This window comes from Gossypium arboreum, chromosome 12 (genome assembly GCF_025698485.1).
Source record: "Gossypium arboreum isolate Shixiya-1 chromosome 12, ASM2569848v2, whole genome shotgun sequence".
In the NCBI taxonomy this organism is placed as follows: Eukaryota; Viridiplantae; Streptophyta; class Magnoliopsida; order Malvales; family Malvaceae; genus Gossypium; species Gossypium arboreum.
The window spans coordinates 90,954,006-90,979,196 of NC_069081.1; the positions used below are offsets into that span (position 1 = coordinate 90,954,006).

At 32.7% G+C, this 25,191-nt stretch overlaps 4 protein-coding genes across 5 annotated transcripts; 2 read left to right on the forward strand and 2 right to left on the reverse strand.

The window, feature by feature from the left end:
- The first annotated feature begins 1,109 nt into the window (after window positions 1-1,109).
- Window positions 1,110-7,102, forward strand: LOC108477359 (cyclic nucleotide-gated ion channel 1-like). 2 transcript variants are annotated; one of them, XM_017779875.2, is made up of 9 exons: window positions 1,110-1,475; window positions 1,723-1,805; window positions 2,380-2,926; window positions 3,101-3,313; window positions 3,409-3,701; window positions 3,787-3,898; window positions 4,721-4,957; window positions 5,600-5,994; window positions 6,574-7,102. In XM_017779875.2, the coding sequence occupies exons 2-9, from the start codon at window positions 1,777-1,779 to the stop codon at window positions 6,872-6,874; spliced, it is 2,127 nt and encodes a 708-aa protein (XP_017635364.1). In that variant the 5' UTR covers window positions 1,110-1,475; window positions 1,723-1,776; the 3' UTR covers window positions 6,875-7,102. The 2 variants fall into 2 exon arrangements, with proteins under 2 accessions (XP_017635364.1, XP_017635365.1); XM_017779876.2 differs by lacking the exon at window positions 1,110-1,475 and having other exon boundaries at window positions 1,562-1,805.
- A 1,176-nt stretch (window positions 7,103-8,278) lies between these two features.
- Window positions 8,279-10,770, forward strand: LOC108479701 (uncharacterized). Its single transcript, XM_017782438.2, has 3 exons — window positions 8,279-9,125; window positions 9,483-10,032; window positions 10,425-10,770. Exons 1-3 carry the CDS (start codon window positions 8,473-8,475, stop codon window positions 10,569-10,571), a joined length of 1,350 nt encoding a protein of 449 aa, XP_017637927.1. The 5' UTR covers window positions 8,279-8,472; the 3' UTR covers window positions 10,572-10,770.
- Window positions 10,448-14,776, reverse strand: LOC108477803 (putative RING-H2 finger protein ATL21A). The gene is made up of 2 exons (XM_053022869.1): window positions 14,059-14,776; window positions 10,448-11,313 (listed from the first exon to the last, which is right to left on the reverse strand). Exons 1-2 carry the CDS (start codon window positions 14,750-14,752, stop codon window positions 10,871-10,873), a joined length of 1,137 nt encoding a protein of 378 aa, XP_052878829.1. The 5' UTR covers window positions 14,753-14,776; the 3' UTR covers window positions 10,448-10,870.
- A 1,964-nt stretch (window positions 14,777-16,740) lies between these two features.
- Window positions 16,741-24,865, reverse strand: LOC108479991 (histone-lysine N-methyltransferase ATX3-like). The gene is made up of 23 exons (XM_017782878.2): window positions 23,435-24,865; window positions 23,304-23,359; window positions 23,032-23,215; window positions 22,680-22,778; window positions 22,518-22,586; window positions 22,357-22,425; window positions 22,166-22,254; window positions 21,971-22,063; window positions 21,726-21,861; window positions 21,414-21,486; window positions 21,194-21,293; window positions 20,981-21,105; window positions 20,520-20,665; window positions 20,226-20,330; window positions 19,987-20,051; window positions 19,630-19,843; window positions 18,562-18,648; window positions 18,364-18,420; window positions 18,189-18,278; window positions 17,969-18,055; window positions 17,515-17,589; window positions 17,267-17,367; window positions 16,741-17,154 (listed from the first exon to the last, which is right to left on the reverse strand). The coding sequence occupies exons 1-23, from the start codon at window positions 24,281-24,283 to the stop codon at window positions 17,064-17,066; spliced, it is 3,060 nt and encodes a 1,019-aa protein (XP_017638367.1). The 5' UTR covers window positions 24,284-24,865; the 3' UTR covers window positions 16,741-17,063.
- Between the last annotated feature and the right edge of the window lie 326 nt (window positions 24,866-25,191).

Sequence of the window (25,191 nt, forward strand, 5' to 3'; positions counted from 1 at the left end):
TTCTATATTGAAAATTTGATTTGAATTAAATGAGGTTTTGGCAAAGTTAAGAAAGACGAAGGAATTGGGTTTAAAATATACAAGTTCAAAACTCATCATGTGCAAGTATACGTGTGAGTCTCCAAATATCACAATATGTTGTTGCCATTTGTACATTTTAGTCAAATATAAATACAATGGAAGAAAAATAACTAAAATTATATTATGGCACACTTGTGAGTAACAAATATATTTATAAAATTTTATATAAACAAATTAAACGAGGCTTTAATAGGTTCAAATCTCATCGTGTGTATATTTTTTAGATTTTATATAAAACATAAAAGGTAAAATGTCTTCATAATAATATTTGTTACTTTTTGTAAAATAAATGGATTTATTTTTAATAATCTTTTAACTAAATTAGGACTCGGTTGATAAGTGATACTAATTCAACCATGCACTTAAAAGAATAATATAGGAAAGATATAAGATAAAGATCAAATATAATTGTATTATACTTCACCAACTTGTCAATCACAACTACCTTGCCAAACCAACTCTATATCACTAAGGAGTCACGCTTCATTTTACATTATTGATATACTTCCCTTAGGATGATAAACTGGATTATTAGTTAACTTATTTAAGTGTTAAAAATTATTATTCTAGAAATTTTTAATTTTCTTTATATATTTTTAGAATTTATTTAAAATTTTATAATTTTTTTAAAAATATAAATTTTAGATTTTATTTTTGTAATTTTTATTAAGAGAGAGACCAATTTTCTCGTTTTTAAACTTGACAGGGACCAAACGAATATTCACACCAATCTATTCTTCGAACTGTAAAATTCAACTCGATTCGAACTTGAAAAACTTATTCAAGTTACTCAAGTAATTCGAATAACTTAATTCGATTAACTTAAAATTCAAATTAAATCGAGTTTTCTCACCAATAGAACATGTTTATCCAAATAAGCACCTTATTTCCTAGTTTTTACTTATCATGGGCCCCAAAATGTAATTTTTCCCTCCAAAACCAAACAAGGGAAGCTTTAGGCCTTTGGGTTGACTCTTCTCCCTGTGGACTTCGTCTTCCTTTTAGGTCTCCTCTCGTTCAATAATCTATAATCTATAATATACATATATATATATATATATATTTTTTTTTTTCCATCTTCATTTTTGGTATGTCCTTCCTTTTTGAAAAGGCAAATAAAAAAATCGCAGACAATAACTGCCATTATCGACCCTCACCCCGAATTTTCTTTCTTTTTTCTTTTTCCAAAAGGGCTGCCCTTTAACGAAATTTCTCTTCCATTTTCCATTGTTTTTTTTAGACAACGTTTTCATCTTTAAATGTCTTGTAAGAATCTTTAAGGCTTAAAACAACTGTTTCTTCTTCCTCTGTTTTCATGTTTGGTTGCTCTGAAAATTTCTTTCAAAAAACAAACACAATTTTCATCGACAATTCAAGTTCTTGACTTTGCTAAGGTAAAGTCTTCCTCTTTCTTTCTTTCTTTTTTCGTTTTTTTTTTTATGAGAAAGCAACATCTCAACTCCCCTTTAAAGTTTAAAGGTTTCTCTTTCTTTCATTAATTCATGAATAGTTTTTTATTTCCTTTTTTTTTCCCGACATAAACCAATCCTTATTCAATTTGTAGGAAAGTAGAGTTTTCATGCAAAGTTTGTTTGTTTTTTTTTTCTTTAATCATATCAAGTTTTTGGTTTGTCTTATCAGGGTTAGATAATTCTCAAAGTTGAAGTTTTTTGGCATTTGAAACTATCTCAGATCATGACTTTCCGGCGAGACAAATTTGTAAGGTTAGTCTTTACTACAGTTGCTGTTTTTCTAAAGTCACCGGTGAGGGTTGAAAGTGGTACTTACAAACTGTATGTAAGTATGTTTATGAACCAACTCGTATTTGTGTTGTTTTTATTTCACTGATCAGTTCAACGTTAGAATTATTTAAGTACCATAAGTATATAGTACAACTACAATCCCAACATGAAACCATGAATGGTGTTTAATTAATTTTCTTATCTTAAATTAAACAACAAATTAGTTCTTTTATGTATATCTTTATTGTTTTAGAAGATTAAATGGAAAAAAATCATCTTTTGAAAAATTAAAGTATATTTTACTATTAAATTAATTTATAATTTTAATTGCTTCAAGAGACTAAAATAATAATTTGTCATTTTGGAGAGACAAGGAAGCTTCTTGCCTTTTACTGTCTTTAATAGTTTGTTGTTTGTTCTAACATATAAAGACCAATTAATTTATCATTTTTTAAGTAGAGTGAGCAAAATACAATTTAACTACCAATTTATAGGACTTTTACCGGGGTTTTCGAAATTGGGCTTTTGATGATATTTTTTCATTGGATTTAATCAGATTCAAAGATTGGAGCTCAGATGATGGATCGTTTACATCAAAAGTTAGACCATCATTCAGTGCTGTTATAGAGGGTGCCCGGAAACTGTTCGAGAATGGTTCCGAACGAGTTAAAGGCTTAAAGAAACCAGTGAATTTCGGGTTTTCGAGTAAAAAACAACCGAAGAAAGACAAGGCAGTGAGTTCAAAGAAGAGGACTCTTAATCCACAAGGAGACTTTCTTCAAAACTGGAACAAAATGTTCCTTCTTTCATGTGCCATTGCTCTAGCTATTGATCCTTTGTTCTTTTACATCCCTGTGGTTAAGGGAAATTTGAAATGCCTCGACTTGGACAACAAACTCGGAGTCGTTGCTAGTGTCCTTCGTACTTTAATCGACGCTTTTTACGCCATTCATATCGTGTTTCAATTCCGTACCGCATTCATTGCCCCGTCGTCGCGTGTATTCGGTAGAGGCGAGTTGATTGAAGATTCTTGGGCTATCGCGAAACGGTATTTGTTCAAGAACTTCTTCATTGATATTCTCGCTATCTTACCACTTCCACAGGTACTGACTTACAATAATTATTGCAGTCCATGCAGTAAAAGTATTATGGAGGTCACTTTATTAGGAATTAGATTATATTTTGTTCATGTTACTAGCTTATTTTTTGAGTAGAGAAAACAAATCATTGACCGACTCCGTCTTTTTAACATCACTTGTTTGCTTTTTTTCAATTAGCTGGTGGTCATAATTATAAAATCATCATTGAAAGGCTCGGTTTCGGAGATCACGAAAGATTTGTTGAAAACCTTTATTTTCATCCAATACGTGCCGAGAATCCTTCGAATCGTTCCTCTTTTCAAAGAAGTTACAACCACTTCCGGCATATTAACCAAATCGGCATGGACCGGTGCTGCTTTGAATCTCTTCCTATACATGTTAGCTAGTCATGTAGGTTTGATTCGTATATATTCTTTCAAACCATTTAAACAAAAACATTAACCATTACAACCAAGTCATTGATGTCTCCAACATGAACATAACAGGCAGTTGGAGCCTTTTGGTACTTGTTTTCGATCGAACGACAGGACCGGTGTTGGCGTAATGCTGTAAATGGCGACGTAGCCGCGTTGTACTGTCATAAAAGCATAACACGTAACGAGACATTAGTGAATATGCTGAATACTACCTGCTCATTAATCAATCCCGACGACTTGAAAGATCCGAAACACTTCAACTTCGGGATATTTTTCGATGCACTCGAGTCCGGTGTGGTGGAAACCATGGATTTTCCTATGAAGTTCTTGTACTGCTTTTGGTGGGCTTTGCGTAATCTAAGGTTTGTAAAAGCAATAAATAAACTCTTTAGATTGATTTTTTTCCATAGAGCAGTTGATTGATTTCCTTTTCTTTTTTGGTTTTAGTTCTTTTGGCCAAAATCTCAAAACAAGTACCTATGTGTGGGAGATATTGTTTGCCATTGCCATTGCCATTGGTGGCTTGATTCTGTTTTCACTGCTCATTGGGAACATGCAGGTATTTCTGCAATTTCAATGCTCTCAACTTCCCTATTACCTCTATTTTAGTAGTTGTTTTAACTGGATCGGACCGATCAGCCAGGGTATTTAGTCCAGAAAAAGGCACTAGACCGGTTGACCTGGGCTAAAAACCAATTAGACTGGATGGTTTAATCGAATTTTTAATAATTTATCTAATTGAATTGGTAAATAAATGGTCTGATCGAGTTCAACTACTAGCCTGATTCTAAAAACTTTGCCTACAAAAGCTTCACTAAAAGGGGAAAGCAGGGGTCTTCACCTTAAAATTTCCAAGTTAAATTACGATAAACTTACATTTTTTTAACCTCCTAAAATGATTAAATTGTGATTTAATAATTTAAGCTTGCAATGAAAAAAATTATATTTTGGCTTTGATAAAAAAAATTAATTTAATTTCGGCTCCTTCAACAAAAAAATTTAATTTAATTCGGCTCCTTCAGCAAAAATTCTGCCTTTGCCCCTAAATACTGGTATTTTTTTTTCTATTTAGATAATTAAAATTGACAACTAAACTCCTTTTTAATCCCTTGTAAAACGTAAAAGCATGATGTCATTGTTTGAAAATTTTCAAACAATAACATGGTACTATCTAGGAGTATTATGTAATTACATTTTTTTTAATTTTCTAGTTCAAAGATCAAAATGTACTTAATTGTAAAGGTCATATACCAAAGTGACAAAAAAATATATGTACTAAAGTGGTCCTAGCTGACAACTTCAGGGACTAAAAATTATATTAATCCAAAATTCTTTCATAGTTTGCTCAACATTTACATTTTCTATGTTGTTGTTTTCCCAGAAATATCTAGAATCAACAGGGGTGAGAGTGGAGGAAATGAGGGTGAAAAGGCAAGATGCAGAGCAATGGATGTCACACCGGATGCTACCGGAGAACCTTAGGGAACGTATAAGGCGATATGAACAGTACAAATGGCAAGAAACCAGAGGTGTTGAAGAAGAAGCCCTCATTGCTAATCTTCCTAGGGATCTCAGAAGAGATATAAAGAGACATCTTTGCTTGGATCTTCTCAAAAGAGTGAGTCCTTTTCTTATAAAAAAAAACCTTAATTATAAAATTATCCCCTCATGTTAACTTAAAAGGTTTTCTTTGGTCAAAATGGTAATTAAAATTTTAATTTCATCTCATTTTACTAAATAACGTATGATATTTAGTAAAAATGTGACATTCTTAGTGGTTGATATTGTGTTCCGGGATAAAATGAGATAAATTAATAGTTTAATTACCATTTGTAACAAAAAAAAAACTTTAAATACCCAAGTGGAAAGCCAAACAAAACCAACTGGCTAGTAAAATTGGGTTATAATCGACTTAATTGATCCATTTGAATAAATCATTATGATTATGTCAACCTTATTGGATTATTCGATTGTGATTTTGGTTAATTCGATCAATTGTTAAAATTTACAACTAAAACAATAGACTTATAATTTTATAAATTTAAGGGTTTTGGATCAACAAGTGTTGAGTTTAGTGGTTCAAGACTTAAAGAGAACATTATTGAAAGAAGTAGTCACGAACTCAAAATTTAAAATATTTTCAATTAAGTTAATCAAATTCAAAAAAATCAATCAAACCGATGGAAAAAATCGAATGCTTACTTTATGCATATGAACATGCGATTAAAGCTTAAACATTGAACTAATCTTTTTCTTTTAGGTGCCAATGTTCGACAAAATGGATGAACAACTATTAGATGCAATGTGTGATCGTCTCAAACCAGTGCTTTACACCGACAAAAGCTATATTCTCCGAGAAGGTGATCCTGTGGAGGAGATGCTGTTTATTATCCGAGGGAATCTGACAAGTACGACCACAAACGGCGGAAGAACCGGTTTCTTCAACTCTGCTCATCTCAAAGCCGGTGATTTTTGCGGTGACGATCTGCTCACATGGGCATTGGATCCCCAATCATCGTCGAACCTACCGATCTCGACGAGAACAGTGCAGGCCTTGAAAGAAGTTGAAGCTTTTGCTTTAAAGGCGGACGATTTGAAATTCGTGGCTTCTCAGTTTCGACGTCTTAGCAGCAAGCAATTCATGCATACTTTCAAGTAATTAATATTTCCTTTTTAAATTCCAATGCTTTTTTCTACTAATTTGCTATTTGAATTCGGTTTTGGTTTGGGTTAATTTCGGGTTTAGGTCGGATTAAGTTTCAAGTATGAGATTTTATGGATTCTGGTTAATTTTAAATTTAAGTAGTTTTGGATTAAGTTGTTTTAAATTGAGTTTATTTCAAATTTAGATCAATTTCGAGTTCAAATTATTTCGATTTTAAGTAATTTTGAATTTGAATTATTTTGTATCTTGCTTATTTTAGGCTTAGGTTTTTTCATATAGAATTATTACGGGTTGTGATATTTTTTGTTCAAATTGCTTTAGGTAAGTTTTCAATACTTGTTTTGAGTTGTTTTGAGTTAAAGTAGTTTCAAGCTCAAATCATTGTGAGTTTAGATTGTTTGAAGCTTGGGTAATGATGTTTAAACTTAACCAATCAGTTAGACTAATTAAACCAAAAATTGATCTAAAGAATAGTATTAAATTGGTTAAACCGCGAATTAGTTGAACCAATAAGTTTAAGTTTTCTTTATCAAATGGAATGCTTACACGCAGTGATTTTGTTGATGCAGGTTCTACTCGGTGAGATGGCAGACATGGGCGGCGTCGTTTATACAAGCAGCTTGGCGCCGACACTGCAGGAGGAAGCAGGTAAAGTCACTACGTGAAGCCGAGGGAGAGCCGCTTGCAGCTCTGGCAAACGGGAACGAAACCTCACCAAGCCTCGGCGCCACGCTTTACGCTTCAAAATTTGCCGTCAATGCGTTACGAACGTTGCGGAGCCATGGCTCGCAAAGCAGCCCTAGATTGCCTCAAAGATTGTCGCCGTTGCTTCCTCAAAAGCCAGCCGAGCCTGATTTTACGGCTGAATAATAAATGGGAAAATAGCTAATTAAGGAGGTTTGCGTTTCTGTATTCGATTAGAGTAAATTTGGGGAAAACCTGTTTGTAAATGTATAAATTTAAACAGATGCATATATATATATATATATTTATTTATTTATTTTAAATGCAAATCAACTTATGGGGTCAATTATGGGTAAAGGTGTTCAAACAGTCAGTTCAGTTATTAATTAAATTGAATTATTATTAATTGAATTATCCGAAATGTAAAAATTTCTAACCGTTAATTGAATTGAATTTTTTAAATACATTAACCGAATTGAAATATTTCTATTAATTCGTCGGTTAATCGAATATTTTATATGTTTTTGTCTTTTAGTTAAAATAAATATAAAACATATAAAAAGTACATTGCTAATATTCATTATCTTTTTTAAATAGTTCAAAAATATATTATTTATTTTGGTTAATTATCCGATTTCAAACCAATTTAATTGATAACAGAATTTTTAAAAAATCATTAACCGACCTCTAATTGAACTAAATTCGGCCACCAACTAATTAATCGACTTAGATTGATTCGGTCGATTAATTTAATTTTAATCGAATTATGAACACCCCTAATTATTAGCTTAAAAATGTACAACTTCTTCGAGCTATATCATTTATATTGCAACTTACTTGAAAAACTAAGGTTAAATTCTGCTATTAGCCCCTATAGTAAATTTGGATTGGTAAATTTTAGTATTTGTATTTTTCAAATTTTGAAATTTTAGTCCCCATTCAAATAATAGTTATTAAATCCGTTTAGTTAATTTTAATTACTAGTCTTGTACTATGTGTACAATTGTAGATTTAATCCATATTTTTCAACTAGATCATTCTAAGTTCTTGTACTTTTTAATTTAAAATTTTAATCCTTAACACAAATGATAGTCATTAATCTATTAACTAAAAATTTAGTGAGTAATATGTTAAAATAATAAGCTAATAATATATTACACATATTGTTGATACTAAGTAGCAGTAAAAATTTTGTATCCATTTTTCATGATATTATGTATGAATCAGATATATCATAGCAAATTCTTTAGAAAAATGTGTCCTCCACAATGAAATTTGATAAGTGAGACTTCGAGTAAGTGTTTACATAATTTTCTTCTGTCCGAATAAATGATTTATTGAAATAATGAGTTACTATTGATATCGACACATAATTTGTTTGTTGAATCAAAATTTAAAAATAGCAGAATTAACTTAATGAATTCAATAGTTTTCGTTTGACGAGGACTGAAATTTTAAAATTAAAAATGTACAGAGACTAACAATGACAAAAAAAAAATTAAAGATTAAATCCACAGATTTGTAAAGTACAGGGACTAATAGCAAAATTTAACTTAAATTTTAACTTATAACCATAATTAGACCTAGCTGTATAAAGCGGGACTCACAAATGGCAATTCACCGCCACCCCACTTCTCAAAATAAGAAAAATATTGAATGTTTTAAAATTGGGGGTACCTTAAAATCAGAACCCTAACCCTAATTTCCTTAAATTTGCCCCCGATCCCAAATTCCGTTCAGACGAAACCCAGAAAATATCCAATTTCAGATCAAAATCAACAGTTATGGAAGATCATCGAATTAGCAAAGACGATATTAGCAACAACAACAACAACGTTAATCCGAGGCAATTGCAGCTATTCGTTAAACTTGTAAATGGCCAAACGTTATCGCTTCAATTCTCCTCCCCACAAGTCCAAGTCGGTTCCGTCAAGCGTCAAATTCAGGAAATCACGAAAATCCCAATCAATTTCCAGCGCCTGATTCGCGGCCATCAGCTCAAGGACGATTCTGTAATTTCTCACCCCGATGCTACCCTCAACCTCTCTTTCAGCCTTCTCGGTGGCAAAGGAGGTTTCGGATCGCTGCTACGTGGCGCAGCCACAAAGGCCGGGCAGAAAAAGACGATCAATTTCGAGGCTTGCCGTGATATGAGCGGAAGAAGGCTGAGGCACGTGAATGCGGAGAAGAGGCTGGAGGAGTGGAAGGCGGAGGAGGAAGAGAGGAAATTGGAGAAGATGGCCGAGGATTTTATAAAGAAAAAGGCGAAAAATGGGAAAAAAGGGGTTGGAGATGGAGAAGCCGAGAAGTATGTGGCGAAGTACAGGGAGCAATCAGCAAGGTGTGTGGCGGTGGTTGAAGAATCCGTTAAGGCGGCGTGCCTAGGAAAGCGGAAGGCGGTTCCAGGCGGAGCTGACCCTAAAAGGTTAAAGATTTGGTAAGTCTTATCAAGATCATTTAAGATTATTGCTATTTTCAAAATTTGAGTTAATGGATTACTTATTGTCATTTGTTTCGAAAAATATAGAGAATATGGATCAAATCTACTCATAGTACAAGACTAGTAATTGAGTTTAACCAAACGAATTTAGCTGCTACTATTTGGTTTGGGACTAAAATTTCAAATTTTGAAAAGTAGAACTAAAATTGATAGGGACTAAATCCACAACTTTCGCAAAGTACTAATAGCAGATTTTAACCATTATTTAATTTGTTTGTAAGATTAGGTTATGGATTTCTTTTTAATATTTGGGATATTTATTAGTTTTTTGTTTGCTTTTCTTGTTTTGACTAGGATGGGAAAGAGGAAATTAAATGAGAGTGATAGTGATAATGGCAGTGATGATGAAGATAGTGAAGATGACGAGGAAGATGAAAAATCTGTAGTTTTGAACAATGGGAATAATTCGGATTCTAGTAAGGGAACCGAGGGGAGTTCCGGTTCGGTTTATAAGAGAAGATCTGATGTGGAATTCTCAGGTGGAGTATCGAGTGAGAGTGGTTCCGAGGAAGAGAAAGACATTTTTCCACTGCAAAACTCGAAATCCGGTGGGGAAGATGTGCTCAATGTAGAAAATGATAAGGTTGAAGTTGAAGCAATGCAACCCGAGATACCGGAAAATAATGGAACTAAAACCGAAGATCAGAAGGAAATAGTTAGTCAGGGTGCCGATGTTCCAGTTCAAGAAAATGAAGGAGTCGGGAACAAATTGATAGATAGAGTCAATGGTTGTTCTGATGTGAAATCAGAATTTCATGGAGAAACGGTAGTTTCAAATACTAACGTGGCTATACCTGAAAAGCCATTGAACTTTGATGACTTCAATTCGCCGCAAGAGATGGAGGTATGCACTCGAAGTTCTTTTCCTGTTCCTGCTTTCCATGTAGGCTTAGGTTGTTTGAGGGAATGTGTTTAGACTTTTGAGAGCAAGAATTGCAAAGAAAGGATTTGTGAACTAATGCTGCCTTCTTTGCACTATTGCTCTCATCGGTTTATATACATACTAGACGGAAGTTAAAATTTAAAAATAGAAAAGCTTTCAATGTACTCTTCGATCATGTACCTAAATGAGTACGGTATTAACTTGTTGCAAGTTTATCAAATGCTTTCCTTTAGTCCAAGCTTAAATCGGATCATAGGCATAGTTATATGTAATGTAATTTATCGTACTCTTCGATCATCCGTTTTATAACGCTTATTGTGATTTGGGTGCTAACTTTTTTCGTCGTATTATAGGTTCTTGGGTTGGAGAGGTTGAAATCAGAACTGCAGGCTCGTGGTCTAAAATGTGGCGGTACTTTGCAAGAACGAGCTGCTCGGCTTTTCCTGCTAAAGTCTATCCCTTTGGATAAGCTTCCAAAGAAGTTGCTTGCAAAGAAATGAAAACCAATGTTGTAAGGCTTCATTTAACCTCATAGTAGTATTAAGGAGTTTCTTTTTGTCAAAATATGAAATGTGTGCGTGTTTATATATATCGTGTTCTGTTTAACTTTTATAACATGGTACTTGTGAGCTGAAACCTCATTATGTATGGAAATTGCTTCGATAAAATCGAATATTGCCAGGGATAGTTGCACGTTAACATACTTATTCTACTCTCTTGAATGCATAAAAGAATAAGAACTATTATGCCTACTGTGATTGCATACAATACAATACAAGAAGTGTTCATTCGTAATATATCAAGCAGGGTTGGTGTTTGGAGTAGCATCCTCCGCCGGTGGAGATTTCCGGCACACAGGGCACGTAGAGTTCATTCGTAGCCATTCATCAATACATTCTGCATGGAAGCAGTGTTTGCATTCTGGTATGCACCTGATAGTGTCTTTGCTAAGGTATTCAGATAAGCATATAGGGCAAGTGCTGTCGTTGGGGCCAGGTATTCTCCGGCTCTCACCGAGCACCAGCTTTTCATATGATTCGATTGTGGATTCATCCAGCCCTGTTTCGACAACCGCAGGTTGTGGCAGCACTGCCGCAGGTCTGTTGTTCTGTTGCATGGGGCTTTCCCCAGCATCATTGCGACTGCTGAAGCAGCATGCGAAGAGGGCGATCCCGGTTGCGCACGCAAGTGCCGGTACAGCAATTGACAAGCAGATGATCCCGAAAACTCTAAGACCATTACCTGTTTGGCCTGAAATATGATACCAAAAGGAAAATTTGACATTGTATTAGATCAAATGCTAATTGGAAGATGGAAATACAATATTAACATTTGGCTAATAATTGGATTGGATTGACGGTTGAATAACTAAAAATTTTATAAAAATTATAAAATTGGTTCAATCATTGATTTTTTTTTTCTGGTTTTTTTTATTGATTCCAAATAATTTGCTCAAAAATCAGTTTAACTCCTATATTTGGGTTGATATATTTGTCAATTTTTGACCGCTCGAACGAGATAGTTTAGTTCGATTCAAATAACATTGGTTATTACCATAGCAGATCAATGATTTTCTTTACAACTTTAATTTATGATGATAATGGAGCGGAGTAAAAGCAGATATTGTTAAATCTTTCACTATTTTACTATTAGTATATTCTATCTCTACTTTCATCTCCCTTCAAATTTTATGGTTATTTTCATAAATATTGGGTATATTCATATTCATTTTGCTTTAAGAATGTTTTATGAATATTTCACTTAAATATATAGAAGTAAAATGATAATTTTAAATATTATGAGGGATAGGGTAAGGTTCAGTAAATAAGCTATTCAATTTTGTCATCTAAGCTTGGAATCTAGTAAGCTTTCTTCTATTAATGGAAATGGTTAATGGACTATTTCCAAAAGCAAAATGCAACATAATTATTTGAATCGGATCAAATCGATCAAGGCATTGATTTGAATAGAAACATTAGATTAATTGGCCCATAAATTCATATAAATTAGTTAAATCAAAATAAAAACTTAATTGAATTGATTAGTTATTTTTACTAATTTTTAATTATATTTTATTCAAAACATACTATCTGATAACCTATCCAACTCGTAGATAATTTCTGACTTTTCATTGCATTACTAATTTAATATACAACACATTATCTTGTTTTAGCCGTACTATATGAGAGAAATGACGTCATACTTATATATATATATATATAAATATAAAAATTAAGCCTCTCATTGTAGTTGACATTAGAATAAATGGGTTAATCTGTATAGTCTTAACAACGATAACATAAAATAATGCAATTACATCATCGTATAGTAAAGTTAAATAAACTCCAAAAATAAAAACTCTAAAGTCAAACCTCAAAAAATAAAAATACTAAAGTCAAACTTCAAAAAATAAAAAATCTAAAGTCAAATAACACTAGAAATCTACTCCATTCGTAAAAGCCACTCATTTATTTATTTTAATTAAGTCCAAAATAAAAACCATAATGGGTTGAAGTAATCCCAAATATCTTCATTCTCACGGCTTTCTCAATTTTATTATTAAATGAGTTGATTGAAACATTAATTCTAGCCTAACGATGTTGAATTAATCATGAAAAAAGATATGTGATGTTAGTGGAAATGTAAAAATGTCTAATTCAGATTTTAGTCCTCCTATCATATCAAAATATGGGATTTAATCTCTAATAAGGTTCTTCTTTGTTGTTAAAGTGATAAATAGAAGCTAACCATATTCAACCAATGATAAATTTACATGTCGGACTATTAGTTGTTATTAAAGTCGTGATGTAGGTTTTATTATAGTTATTCAATCACAGAGTCAAGCTCGCGTGAAAATATAATTAACTGTGTTCAAGTAAATTTACATGTCAATTGAATGCTTAAGGCTAACTAAAAAATATCAACAACTAACTGTGTTATCAATCTGGAAATACTAATAACATTATAAAAATAAGGGGAAAATCTCAAAATTATACGTGAATTTTGATTTAATGTGCAAATATATACATGAGCTTTAATTTGGTGTAATTATACATGTGAAACTCTAATTGTGATTCAAATGTATATTTGAAACTTTAATTTTGATTTAATCATACACATTTAAAGAAATAAATACATCAATTTATTTTATATTAGATAAATAGAATTTATGTATGCAATATGTAAACATAAAATGATGTTATATCAATAATTGTGTTAATAATTTATAAGAACCGGATCACATCGATTTTCATGTATAAAATTGCACAAAATCAAAGTTCATGTAAACAATTACACATTAAACTATAGTTCATGTATAATTTTGATATTTATTCTTAAAATTAAATGACTAAATTATGTTAGAGTAAAGTAAAGGGATTAAATGCAAACCGAGCATGCCAACTCAGCTTACCATGTAATGACAAATGACTTCATTTTAATGAAGTCTTTCTAGAAATTAGATCTTGGTTTTAATCTCGAGGAAGACATGGTATTAAGTTTTGGGGTTTAGTTAAAATTTTTAAAAATTTTGAAAAAAATATTAATGAGAATTTTCAAAAGGTTCAAGAGTTTTAGTAATTTTTTTTAAAAAAAAATTTGAAGCCCTTAAATTTTTTAGGGGGCGAAGACTTTCTTTAGCTCCTCTTATGTTTCAATTCTAATTTAATCTTTGAACAACCTGATCTGATCCGACAATAATATTAACACATTAAGGGTATATCAACTCCGAACGGACAAAAAGAGTCAACTTCCCTTCAACTTTTTTTATTAACATTGAATCCTAAACTCCGTCACTAGACCCGTACCTTCTACCCTTTTATTAAAAAAAGTAGAACATAACGGAGGGAATAAAAACTCTGCCTTGTATTAAAAAAAAGAATAGAAGGATTAAAAAAAATCCAACATAACAGAGGGACTAAAAACAAGATTTGACCAAATGCAAAAATGATATTATCATTGATCAAAGCTCGAAATAAAGATACTTACTTGATTCAGGTAGACGACGAAAACAATCAATTTCGTCACTATTATTGCTTTCAAACCCACAAATCCCACCTTGTGCTTCACAATCCCCACATTGAGGTACATACCAAGTCAATTGAATATCACCACCAAGTTCAGCCGTAAACTCTTCATCCTCCTTAACCGGCCACGAAACCGGAACCGGCAATGCCGCCACGACAACACGGCACGAATACGACGACACCAACGAACTCACAAGCCTCATCGAAGAAGTAGCCAACGCCGAATGCGTCGAATTACTCATACATTCAATAATATCAAACCGAGACTTGATGACTTCACTAGGACAAGTAAGGAACGTATAGTTTTCATGGAAAGGAATAACAAACGGAGTTCCTGATATATTGAATGTAAGAAGCCGATTGGGAAGGCAATTGTTGGGGTCGTAAAGTGTTATTAGTTGATCGAGATAGTTGATATCGCGTATATAGAAGTCGCCGGAATATGGGAGGCTGAGGTAAGTTGTGCTTTGGGTTTTGCAACTGAGGTTAAAGCCGGGGTAGCCGCAGTTTTGGGGGTGTTCAGTGGTTTGTTGGTAGAAAGGGAAACGTATGGGGACTTGGTTTTGGGCACATCTGGTGATGGGACATGGTTGTGCTGTTGTTGATGTATGTAAGAGAGGGAAGAGAAAAGTGAAGAAGATGATGAAGGTATTCATGTTTAATGAGGAATGTTCTTAAGGGTGGATAAATTTAAGGGAGGAATTCATTGCAAGACTTTATATTAAAATAGTTTTATTACAGTAGAAAGTCAACTACTTAAAAATTAAATAAAGGGATTTTTTTTTATTTTAGGTTAAATATTTAGGAGGTCTCTATTATAGGAATTGAATCAAATTAATTTTTTTTAAATTGATCAATTTTAAAATTTTACATAATCATTAGATTGCTTGTTTATGATCGGTAATTAATATGAATTCTATAAGACTAATGGAAACGGTACATGTAAATGTTGCCTTGGGACCAAAGATAAAAAGACTGTACTCTCACAAATAAAATTTAAGTTAAGATTTTAGAAGTGAAATTATTAAAAGGGACAATCACGAATCACAAAAAAATTAATCTTTATAAATAGTAAAATGAATATGAATGATATGTTCATCATAAAAAAAAAAAACTGTGGTCCAAATGTTTTATATTACATCATAATTTCATTTCGTCAAATTCTGCATGTGGTTTTAATTTCTATACTGTTTAAAATTTGAAATTTTAATTATTTAAAAATGATTAGGGTTAAATGTTTTAGTATATTTTTAGAAGCGTGCTTAACATTTATGCCTTTTTGTGACGATGTATTGCACTTTTACAAGCTTCTGTGGGGCATGTCATTTGGATAGCAAGGCCTCGTATAGAGAATAGGTAACTCCATATAGAACTTTATATGTGTACCTTTTGACATTTAAATAAAGGTGAATGTTTGATCGAATTGAATGAAAAATTTTTGAGTTAATCGAGTTGACGAATTATATTTTATCATCCTAATTTATTTAGAATTTTTTTTAAATTGAGTTGAGTGAGATGAAATTCGAATCGAATATATTTGTTCGAGTTAAATTAAAAAAAAATTACTTTAGGTCCTTGTAACCACTATCATCCACCATAATCAAATTTGTTATTAACTTTCATCCCCTCATAATTTATTTATTAATCTTTTATATACAAATTAACTTATTTGCTTGCTTAGTTGCTTCAATTATATTCTAATTCTTGTCATTGTATATTTTAAAATTAAAAATATATTAAATGTAAAAATATGATTTTTAATAAAAGTTATCTTAAAGATAAAATGTGAAATTAATACCAACATAAAATTTTAACATAAATATTTTATGGCATCATCAATAATTTAATTTTAACATAAATTTATAAAGATTTAATACGATTAAACAATTAAATAATATAAATTGTGAAATTTAATTTAATAATATAAATAGTAGATATAAATAAAATTATTACTATTTAAATTTAGGGATTTTTTGAATAATTTTTATTTAGGGTAAAGGGTGAGAAATAAAATTTAAAGAAAAATAAAAAGTTTTGAAAATTGAGGAGGAAAATTTTGGAAGGAAAATAGATTTGGGGTAGAAGAAGGTAGAATGGAAAGGAATAAAATTTTTAGAGAAGAATAAAAGATTTAGGAATTTTAAGTTAAAATAGTATTCAAATTATTTAAATTCAAAAATTAAACTCAAAATTTAAAAACTAAATTTATTTAACTCAAAACTTTTAAAAAAAATCTAATTTTTTCGAGTAAAAATCGAATCCGAACTCCCTCTCCAAAATACTAATCAATTAAATAAATTTAAGAGTTTCTGCTATAATCAACATTTTGCTTACGTGTATATACATTTGTGTTGTTTCCCTTCTAAGTCAAATCCATCAAAAGTCAGCTTATATTCATGATTTGATTTTTAAAATTAAGTTTATACCTATAACCAAACCAATCCCTTAATCATTTTAATACATGAGTTATCATTTTCATCTTAATTTATCTAAAAAGATAAAAATTAGCTATAGAAATGCAACACATCACATTTTTATTGGACATTTACCATCATAATGAGATCAAAAAAAGGTTTCTACATTAAAGTGAAAAAACAAGTCTAACTCAAACCAAATTGCTTTGCTCAAAAAAAATTAAACCAAATTCTGATAAAATCGCGTAGGCCTCACGTTGCAAGAAAATATATGAACAATTGAAAAGAGTATTGTAAGTGTACCAATATTTTATACTACTGTAAGAGGCACCAGCTAAGTAGCTGATAAAATTTACAAATTATTGAAAAAGAATTACAAACAAAAAAAAAAAAAAAAAGAATTACAAGCTCACTGGGTAAATGGGGACAAAAAATAATGAGGTTCCTCATTTGTTTCACTTCTGAATTATATCAAATGTAAGAATATCCCATCAATTAGAAGCTCTTTAATGCCTTTATACCAGAGAAAAAAGAATGGTAAGTATAGCCAACCTTAATTCATATATTTTCGACAATTAGGAGCTTTACATAGGCAAGGAACTTTAAGCTCATCGTGCTCGTCCGGATCGAACAAATAATCATATCTGTCAAACAAATCATATATATTGTAATGAATGACTACAAGGATACCAACTAGGATGAATAAACACGGATGGAAATGGAAATAGTGAGAAAAAAGGAATCTAGAGATCTTACGTTAGCTCATCACCAGCAGAGACATCGGTCTTAGCAATAAGAACTATCCGGCTCTCTTCATCGCCAACACTCATGATCCTTGCATAGCAATTAGGCGTGCACTGCAAAATGGGTGGTATTTTCAGATTACAAAAAGGAATTCATGATGCTAAACAATCAACACTAGCACTACTCAAGTAATTATAGGGGCATCCTTTTTTTTTTTTTTATAAATGGGAGGGGGCATCAACCCGATTATAAGCCCGTACCGAATGATTGATTAAGCGTGCAATATTCCCCTTATTGGTGGCATCAATCACTACTTCCTCGCTGATTTTGAACAGCTGCATTACATTTTGAATAATCAAGAATCAGTATTTAACACCATAAGGTCAGCAACAATGAAAATGGACCTAACCAGAGAGTGTTTCAAGCCTGACTAATTACAGAATTAAGGAGGCACCAAGTCAAGTAAATACGGTAAACAGAAAAACCTCAAATGATTAACATATAGGGACATTTAACTTAACCAACACGCAACCATTGGCATGGAATCTTTTTCCGAGAATTCTAGAGGCTTATCCAAACTACAGAAAGAACATCAAGAAGGTCAAACTAATCGGTCAAGTGGGATCAGAGATAGATAGATGGTCAAATCTAAACCCTTTTAATACCAGATGCAGCACATTCATAAATTAAGGACAGGGATTATAAGAATCTTACATAGCAATCTTTTCCTTCAGAACGGTACTGTGCCTCCCTAAGATCTGCAACACTACGCCTAACCTGCTCACCACGATACTCAACAACCTGGAATACACATGTTGACTATCAACACACCAAACATAATAATGCTTTACTTGAGGAAATACAACTTAAAACCACATTGATGTTAATGCTATGAAAATGGACAAAAATAGGTATTGCAGGACAAAGTAATTACCATTTCTCCTTCCTGAATGTTTCTACGTGCAAAAAGGCCCCATCCATGAATACCAGATTTGCCAAAACAAACTCGGTGGTTCTCAGTCCTCTAAAGACTCGTAGAAAGATTGAATTAGAAAACTACATCAAACTAAGAAATAACAAATGGGACATAATCAAGGATCATAGCTTACCTGCAACTGGTACAGTCGATCCTTGAATGACGAGAAAACAGTAGAATCATCTACTTCCTGTTACAAGACAATTGTATTATGAACTCATTGACTAATCCAAAAGAACCAGAAGGCAAAATTAATTGATAGCGATTCTCTAATTAAAAAGTTAATGTTCAAAAGATAAGATATCTACTACAACAAAGAGAAGAATGGTACTTTATATGTGCTTAATGCTCTTAATGCATCTATATGATGATGACTTGGCCCACTCGGACTGTGGAATATTGGCTCAGTTTCAGCTCCCTGGCAAATAACAAGAATAGTATAAGCAAAGATAAAACCAACACAAATAATTGCATCATGCTAGCAGTTTACAACATACAAAGTTAGTGGCACCAGCAGACAGCTTTAACTTCAATAGAAAGTAGGGGTGAGAGTTCATTTGAATCAAGTCAAATCAAATGAAAAATTTTCAAGTTGATCAAGTTGACGAATCCTATTTTATCATCCTAACTCGATTTGAATTTTTTTTGAATCGAGTTGAGTAAAATAAAATTAGAGCCAAATCGAATCGAGTTAAATTAAAAAATTAAATTTGAAACTCTTATTTCAGTATAATTAATTCCATGTTGGAACACATAAATTTGAAAACATATATTTGAAACTTTTTCAAAGCAAAATAATAACAAAATAAGAGACTTTAGTATGATAAACTTATCATTAATTAACTTATTTAGGTCTCCAAAATTATTATTTTAGAAATTTTTAAAATTTTTAACTTGCTTTTATATATTCTTTAGAATTTTTAAAATTATTATAATTTTCTTTTAAATATAAATTTTGGAATTTTTATAATTATTTTGTAATTTTGTTGAGAGAAAGACCAATTTACTCATTTTCAAAATTGACAAAGACCAAAAAAATATTTACACCAATCTATTATTGGAATTATTCAAGCTATTCAAATTATTAAATTCAACTCGATTTGAACTTGGAATTCAAATTACTTATTCGAGTCAACTTGAAAAACTCGATTAAATTAACTTAAAATTTGAATTTTTTTTCAATTTTTTCAAATCGAATAGAGCTTTGCTCACCACTAATAAAAAGTGCATGCTTAATTGGAAAATAAATAATCACATAAAATCAATGACTTCACTTTTGTCAAGCAGAATATGAAAAGGTTTCAGGAAGTATATAAATATATGCAGAGAAAATTGGAAAATGTTACTGATATAAAATAAAAAAAAATGACAGTAAATCACAAGAATCCTGGAAACCTACCTTAAATTTTGACCTTGTAAAAACGCGGCATCTAGCAGCAGAGCATGCATCAAAGTCATTGGTATCCAGAGCTGGGGATTCAGGGAGCTCAGCATTCTTGGATGAAATTAGCCTCGAACCTCTAGGACAATCGTTTACATTCTGAAGAACATTTCTGGCAGCAAAAACCCCTGAAGGAGTATGCATGACAACAACTGCATCTGGATTAGGGCTCCTGCAACAAAGACCAAAATATGAGGATACCATCAAAAAATATGGGTGACACATATATAAGCATAACCTAAAGTATCTTCTATCTTCTTTATTAAGAAGATATGTACAATAGCAAATGAAAAAAGAAAAGGGACAATATCAAACCTGTGATCAGTGCAGTACACGAACTTTTTCGTCATTTGCATCCCATTCTTCTCAGAGCAGTGTAGCTGTAAATTAATAAGAAAGACTCAAATATGAGTTAACCATGAAGGAACATGTTTTGTGAAGTTTCAGTCATGAGCATTTCAGCAGCAATTGGAGTTCATACAAACACTCTTCAACTGAGAAATCTGGGATCACCATTTGCCTTTAAGATAAACATAAAAGGATTAAACACTTACTTCCATGATGTACCCTGCTCTTGATGCACACATCACATGAAAATAAGTCGAACACTTGCAACATTGAGTGCAGGAACCATGAGTTTGCTTACAAATCACGCAACTCTGTCATCCACACAATTAAAACATACTTAGATGAAATCTATTGAAACAATGTGATGAAACCATAAATAACTGCAAAACAAACTGCAGAAAACGATGATATTTCAGGTCCTCACATTTAGCAAAAAAATATCTTAAAACAGAATTCATGAAACATGATGGTTTACAAAGATAATATGATTAGGAAGGCACCTTCAAGAAAGAAGTGGGTGGAATTCTGAGGACTCCAACAGCAGGTTCCATCTTCTCATGATCCAAGAAACCAACTTCAGGCCGAAACCAGGCACATGTGACATGAACCCATAGTGACTCCACATCAGTTGGCTTCAAAGCACCCCCTAGAAAATCATATTTACATATTTTAAGAACAAACTTTAAAAGAAATTATTAAACTCAACAAAGAGCTATTAAAGTGACAAAAGTAAATCACAAAAATGACTTGATGCAAGAAGTCAAATGAGTTAACAACTGAAGTGCCATCCATATTTGCAACTAAGTAAATGTCCAGATATATTCTAATGCAGATATCCATGCCCCTGCCACCTATTCTTTCACGGATATATTCTGTAAAGATCTTCACAATCTACATAACTACACATCTAGGATGATGAATCTTAACAAAGGAAAGCAAAAACTAATTTTACATAACATGCCTTTCACAGGGCAAAGGCAACACTCCCTCTCAATATCAGGTGTTTCGCAAGCCCTACAAACCCAAGATGTCAAATCTTGAACATTACTTGCCCCATAGCATTCTTGATGAACAGCTATTTGACACCTGAAAAAGAAAATTCTCTTTCCATAAGTCTGGGAGCCATAAAATGATATGCAAGTCAATATCAAGAACTGGTGCGTGATTAAAATACCTGTTGCAGATTATAATTTTGTTATAATCCCAGTCTTCGACCCATCTACATACAGCACATCTTTCTGTTGTCCACTTTGCATCAACAGGCTCATATTTTTCTGAAAAAGATGGTTAATTAAGTTTCACACTTTTGAAAGTGATTAACTTCTCCAACTAAGGACAAAAAGAGGATTAAAAAGGAACTTGAAGAAAAATGTTCCTTAAGAAACGGGATTTACCTTGCAAAAAACCAATTAGCTTCTGCTTATCTAGCTTTAGAGTATGAACACCATGGGCATTGTAATCAACAATCTGCACACATATACCAAATGTATATAATGCATGTTAGCATAGATTATAGGAATGAATAATAACAAAAAGAGTGAAGAATTCAAGAATGGCCATGAATGAGAACCATTCAGCAGGAAAAAAAAGCAAAATGACAAAAAGAAATAAACCTTGTTTCGTTGGGGCAAAATCAAAGAAGGTTTTAAAGCAACATAAATAAATGAATAAACAAAGCTTCCAAAATAAAAAACACCAGAACAGACCCATTTTTCCAGAGTTGTCATTGTGTCCTTGACTTTCACACTATACTTCCATTTTTTTGCTCTACAGCCTGTATGCCGCTCCCATTCACTTAGTGTATACTTCTTTGACCCGCATGCACCACACTCACATACAACTCTAGAACATGAAGGAAAAGTTCACATTAGAACAAATGGTAGATGGAAGTACAATAGCTTACAACCTACTTTAACGCACTCCAAATAATTCAAAGATTTTCAGGACTTACAAATGAAGATTTGGAATATATGATCCTTCCATGCCATTGCAGACTACAGTCAACTTGTCAGGAGGAACACTTTCCCCACTTTTTTCTCTAGATCTGTTTCAGTTTTTCATCACATTATTAGGTAGAAACGAAATAGAGGGTTCCTTTAATGCACATACGTAAAATTCGAAGGAAAGACACATTGGACCAACATACTTGATTTTTGGCTCTCTTTTTGCTAAGCATGATTCTAACTTGGACTTCGCTTTACATTCGGGGCAGTAATAATCAATGTTCTCCATATCCTTCAAACAATGACCAAGGCAGTTCTAATAACTTCAAGCACAAAGTAACATAAGAGAGAAACATAAACATAAAAAGGGGCAAGTTGGGCATGATAAGCAAACCTTGAAAACTTTACTGCTAATGTTGTCACATTCAGCATGAACCCACACATTACATCCATCACAACATACCTAATCCACAGGGTTAAACCAATCTTAAAATACACAAATGTTTTATCAAAGAAAATACTCAAACTAGTTACAGCAGCTGCAAATAATCTTACCCAATTGCCACCATCTGAATGGTGCCAAATCTTCTTGCATATGCCACAATACTGCTTTGATTTCCGCAGCTGCAAAGAAATGTAAACATTTTAAGAACTGAAGGTGTATTGAAGCTCAAATTCGAACACAACATCATCAAAAGCAAGAGTCTTTTCATTAACCTTATAACAATGTTTGCACAAAAGCTCAGCAGATTTCTTCATTTTCTTCATAGTTTTTAATGGAACAACCGAGCCACAGCTGTCACAAGGTCTTGCATCCTGCACAAATCAACATGCATTCTTACAAGTGAGCTACTTTGCTAGCCTATAAACCAAAATGGGAGAAACCAGAGAGCTTAAACCAAAATTTATAGAAAAAGAAAAATATATATCCAACTGAACTAATCCATAGTAGAACTATAACACGTCTCATGTCACTTAGATCATTGAAATTATCAGATACCCTATAAAACCATTGGTGCTGTGAAGCTCAACTCATAAATACAAGAAAACTTGTTCTGAAGGAACTTGCCTGGTTGTGGGTGTATAAACAATCCAGATCCTGACTTGAACAACTGGGTTGAGTATCTGTGTATCCCATTTGTTGGGTCTTATGTTCCGAGTCTAGGAAACCATTTTCTGCCAAAACTGCCTCCTCCAGAGCCATCTGAAAATCACTTTGCTTCCACTTGAACAACTGGGTCTGCCCCTGATATCTGAACTAGGAAAAAGTCAAGAGCTTTAGAAACACCTTGTTACCATTTAGTAAAGTCAGCCAAGAACAGTCATCTACAGAGTACACACCTATCCATAAATTCTGCAAATGGGAATATCATTCCTTGTTTCACCCAGGCATAATCCTGCTTGCAGTTCTGAAAAAAATGAGTATACTAGCATACATTAAACAACAAGAACAACATAAGAGATGAGATTACCCTCTGAGTTCCATTCTTTGAGTACCCAAAAAACATAACGCAAATAGCACCAGGAACACAACAACTTAGGACCGATTCAGGAGCTTGCAATATAGGATCAATGACAATAGCTGGCCAAGTTGGGTATCTCTTCCCACATTTAGCCCAAACTAAATCACCCAAAGCAAAATCCTCCGGCTTATACACATCTTTCCTTTTCCCACCTCTCTCTTTTTTCAACCTCTCTATACCCTTAAAACTATTATAAGGCACAGTCTCTTCAGTTTCTAGCAATGTCGAAGAAGAAGAATCCAAATAACTTCCGTATTCATAACTATTATTAATTCCTACACAACTCATTCCTCGTTCCTCTCTTCTTTTACTAATTAGATACAAATCCGAGCTTCCATATCCATACTTATCTTTCAGATATCTCGACCCATCAAACTCATCATCCTCCAAGCTCGAATCCGCATAATCGACTCTTAGTTTTCTACTTTTCCATGAATCAAGAACAGCGTCGTTAAATCTAGAAGGAAGCGTTTGAGTTCTTCCTCTAGATGATTTCAACAACGGAGGCTTAAAATTCCTCTTGGAACTCTTCTTATTTTGTTTCGCTTTATTCAGATTCATCGAATTCGACTCGAATTCAACAGCCCAGTACGACTCCTCACTACTCCAATAACCTGAACCGCTACTGAAATCATCGAACTCGCCGTATGAATAATATCCGTTCGATTTCAATCTCTTCGGATTACCCTCGTAATCGTAAAATATCTCTTCTTCCCCACAATCATCGTAGCCCTGTCTTTCCATCTTACACCGTTTCATACTCCGCATTTCAAGATTCCCCGTCCGTTTGATTATCATCTTCCTGCCCCCCTACTCTGTACCCAGACCCTGATTTTCACATCGAGACAAAGCCCCCAGCTAGATTTAAAACGCAATCACTTACCCTAAATTCAAAAACAATTATCGCACACAATCGCACCTGAATCCAATATTGAAAACCCTAAAAATACGATCCATACAATGAAGATATGAAATTCGCACGTTCTTCCCGTGAATCTTGAATGAAACACTGAGAAGAAAATTCGAATTTTAGAATTAAAAAAAATTAAACAAAAAAGGCAAAGGGTTAATTAACGTGAATTGTTGCTGTTGCTTTTATATATGAATGGAATAGGGAAAGGTATTGTATTTGTGTGGGTTCAGTGACTTGAAAACTATAGGGAGAGATGAGAAGAGGTTGTTTATAGATTTAAAGAAAGTAATTAATGGGGTTTTAAATTATAATTAAAGGCTTAAGTGGGCCAATTAGGGTAATATAATATTGGTTTAAAGTGTGGGCCTTGGCGGGGTGGCGCCAACGGCGACGTATTTGCCTCCAAATAATGGGGAAAAAGTATGGAGGGAAGATTGGAAAAAGGAGCGAAATTTTTGGCTCCTGCATAGCGCGAAACCAAATTAAAAGGTGCGGGGATTGGGTTTTTTATTTTGTATTTTGAAATTTTTTACAAGGTTTGGGTTGAATTTAAACCTGTTTATCGGCCAATTTACCTTACAAATTCGAAGGTTGGTCTAAAATTTAATAAAATTTAAGTAAGAATATTAAATTTAAAAAATAGGTTTGTATAAAAATATTAGGACGTTTTTAAATTTATGATAGTTTATATAATGTTATTTTTATATATTGTAAAATTTAGAATATATTAAAAATAAACATATACTAAGTATATAATAGTATTTTAATATAGACATTTAAAGTAACGTTAAGA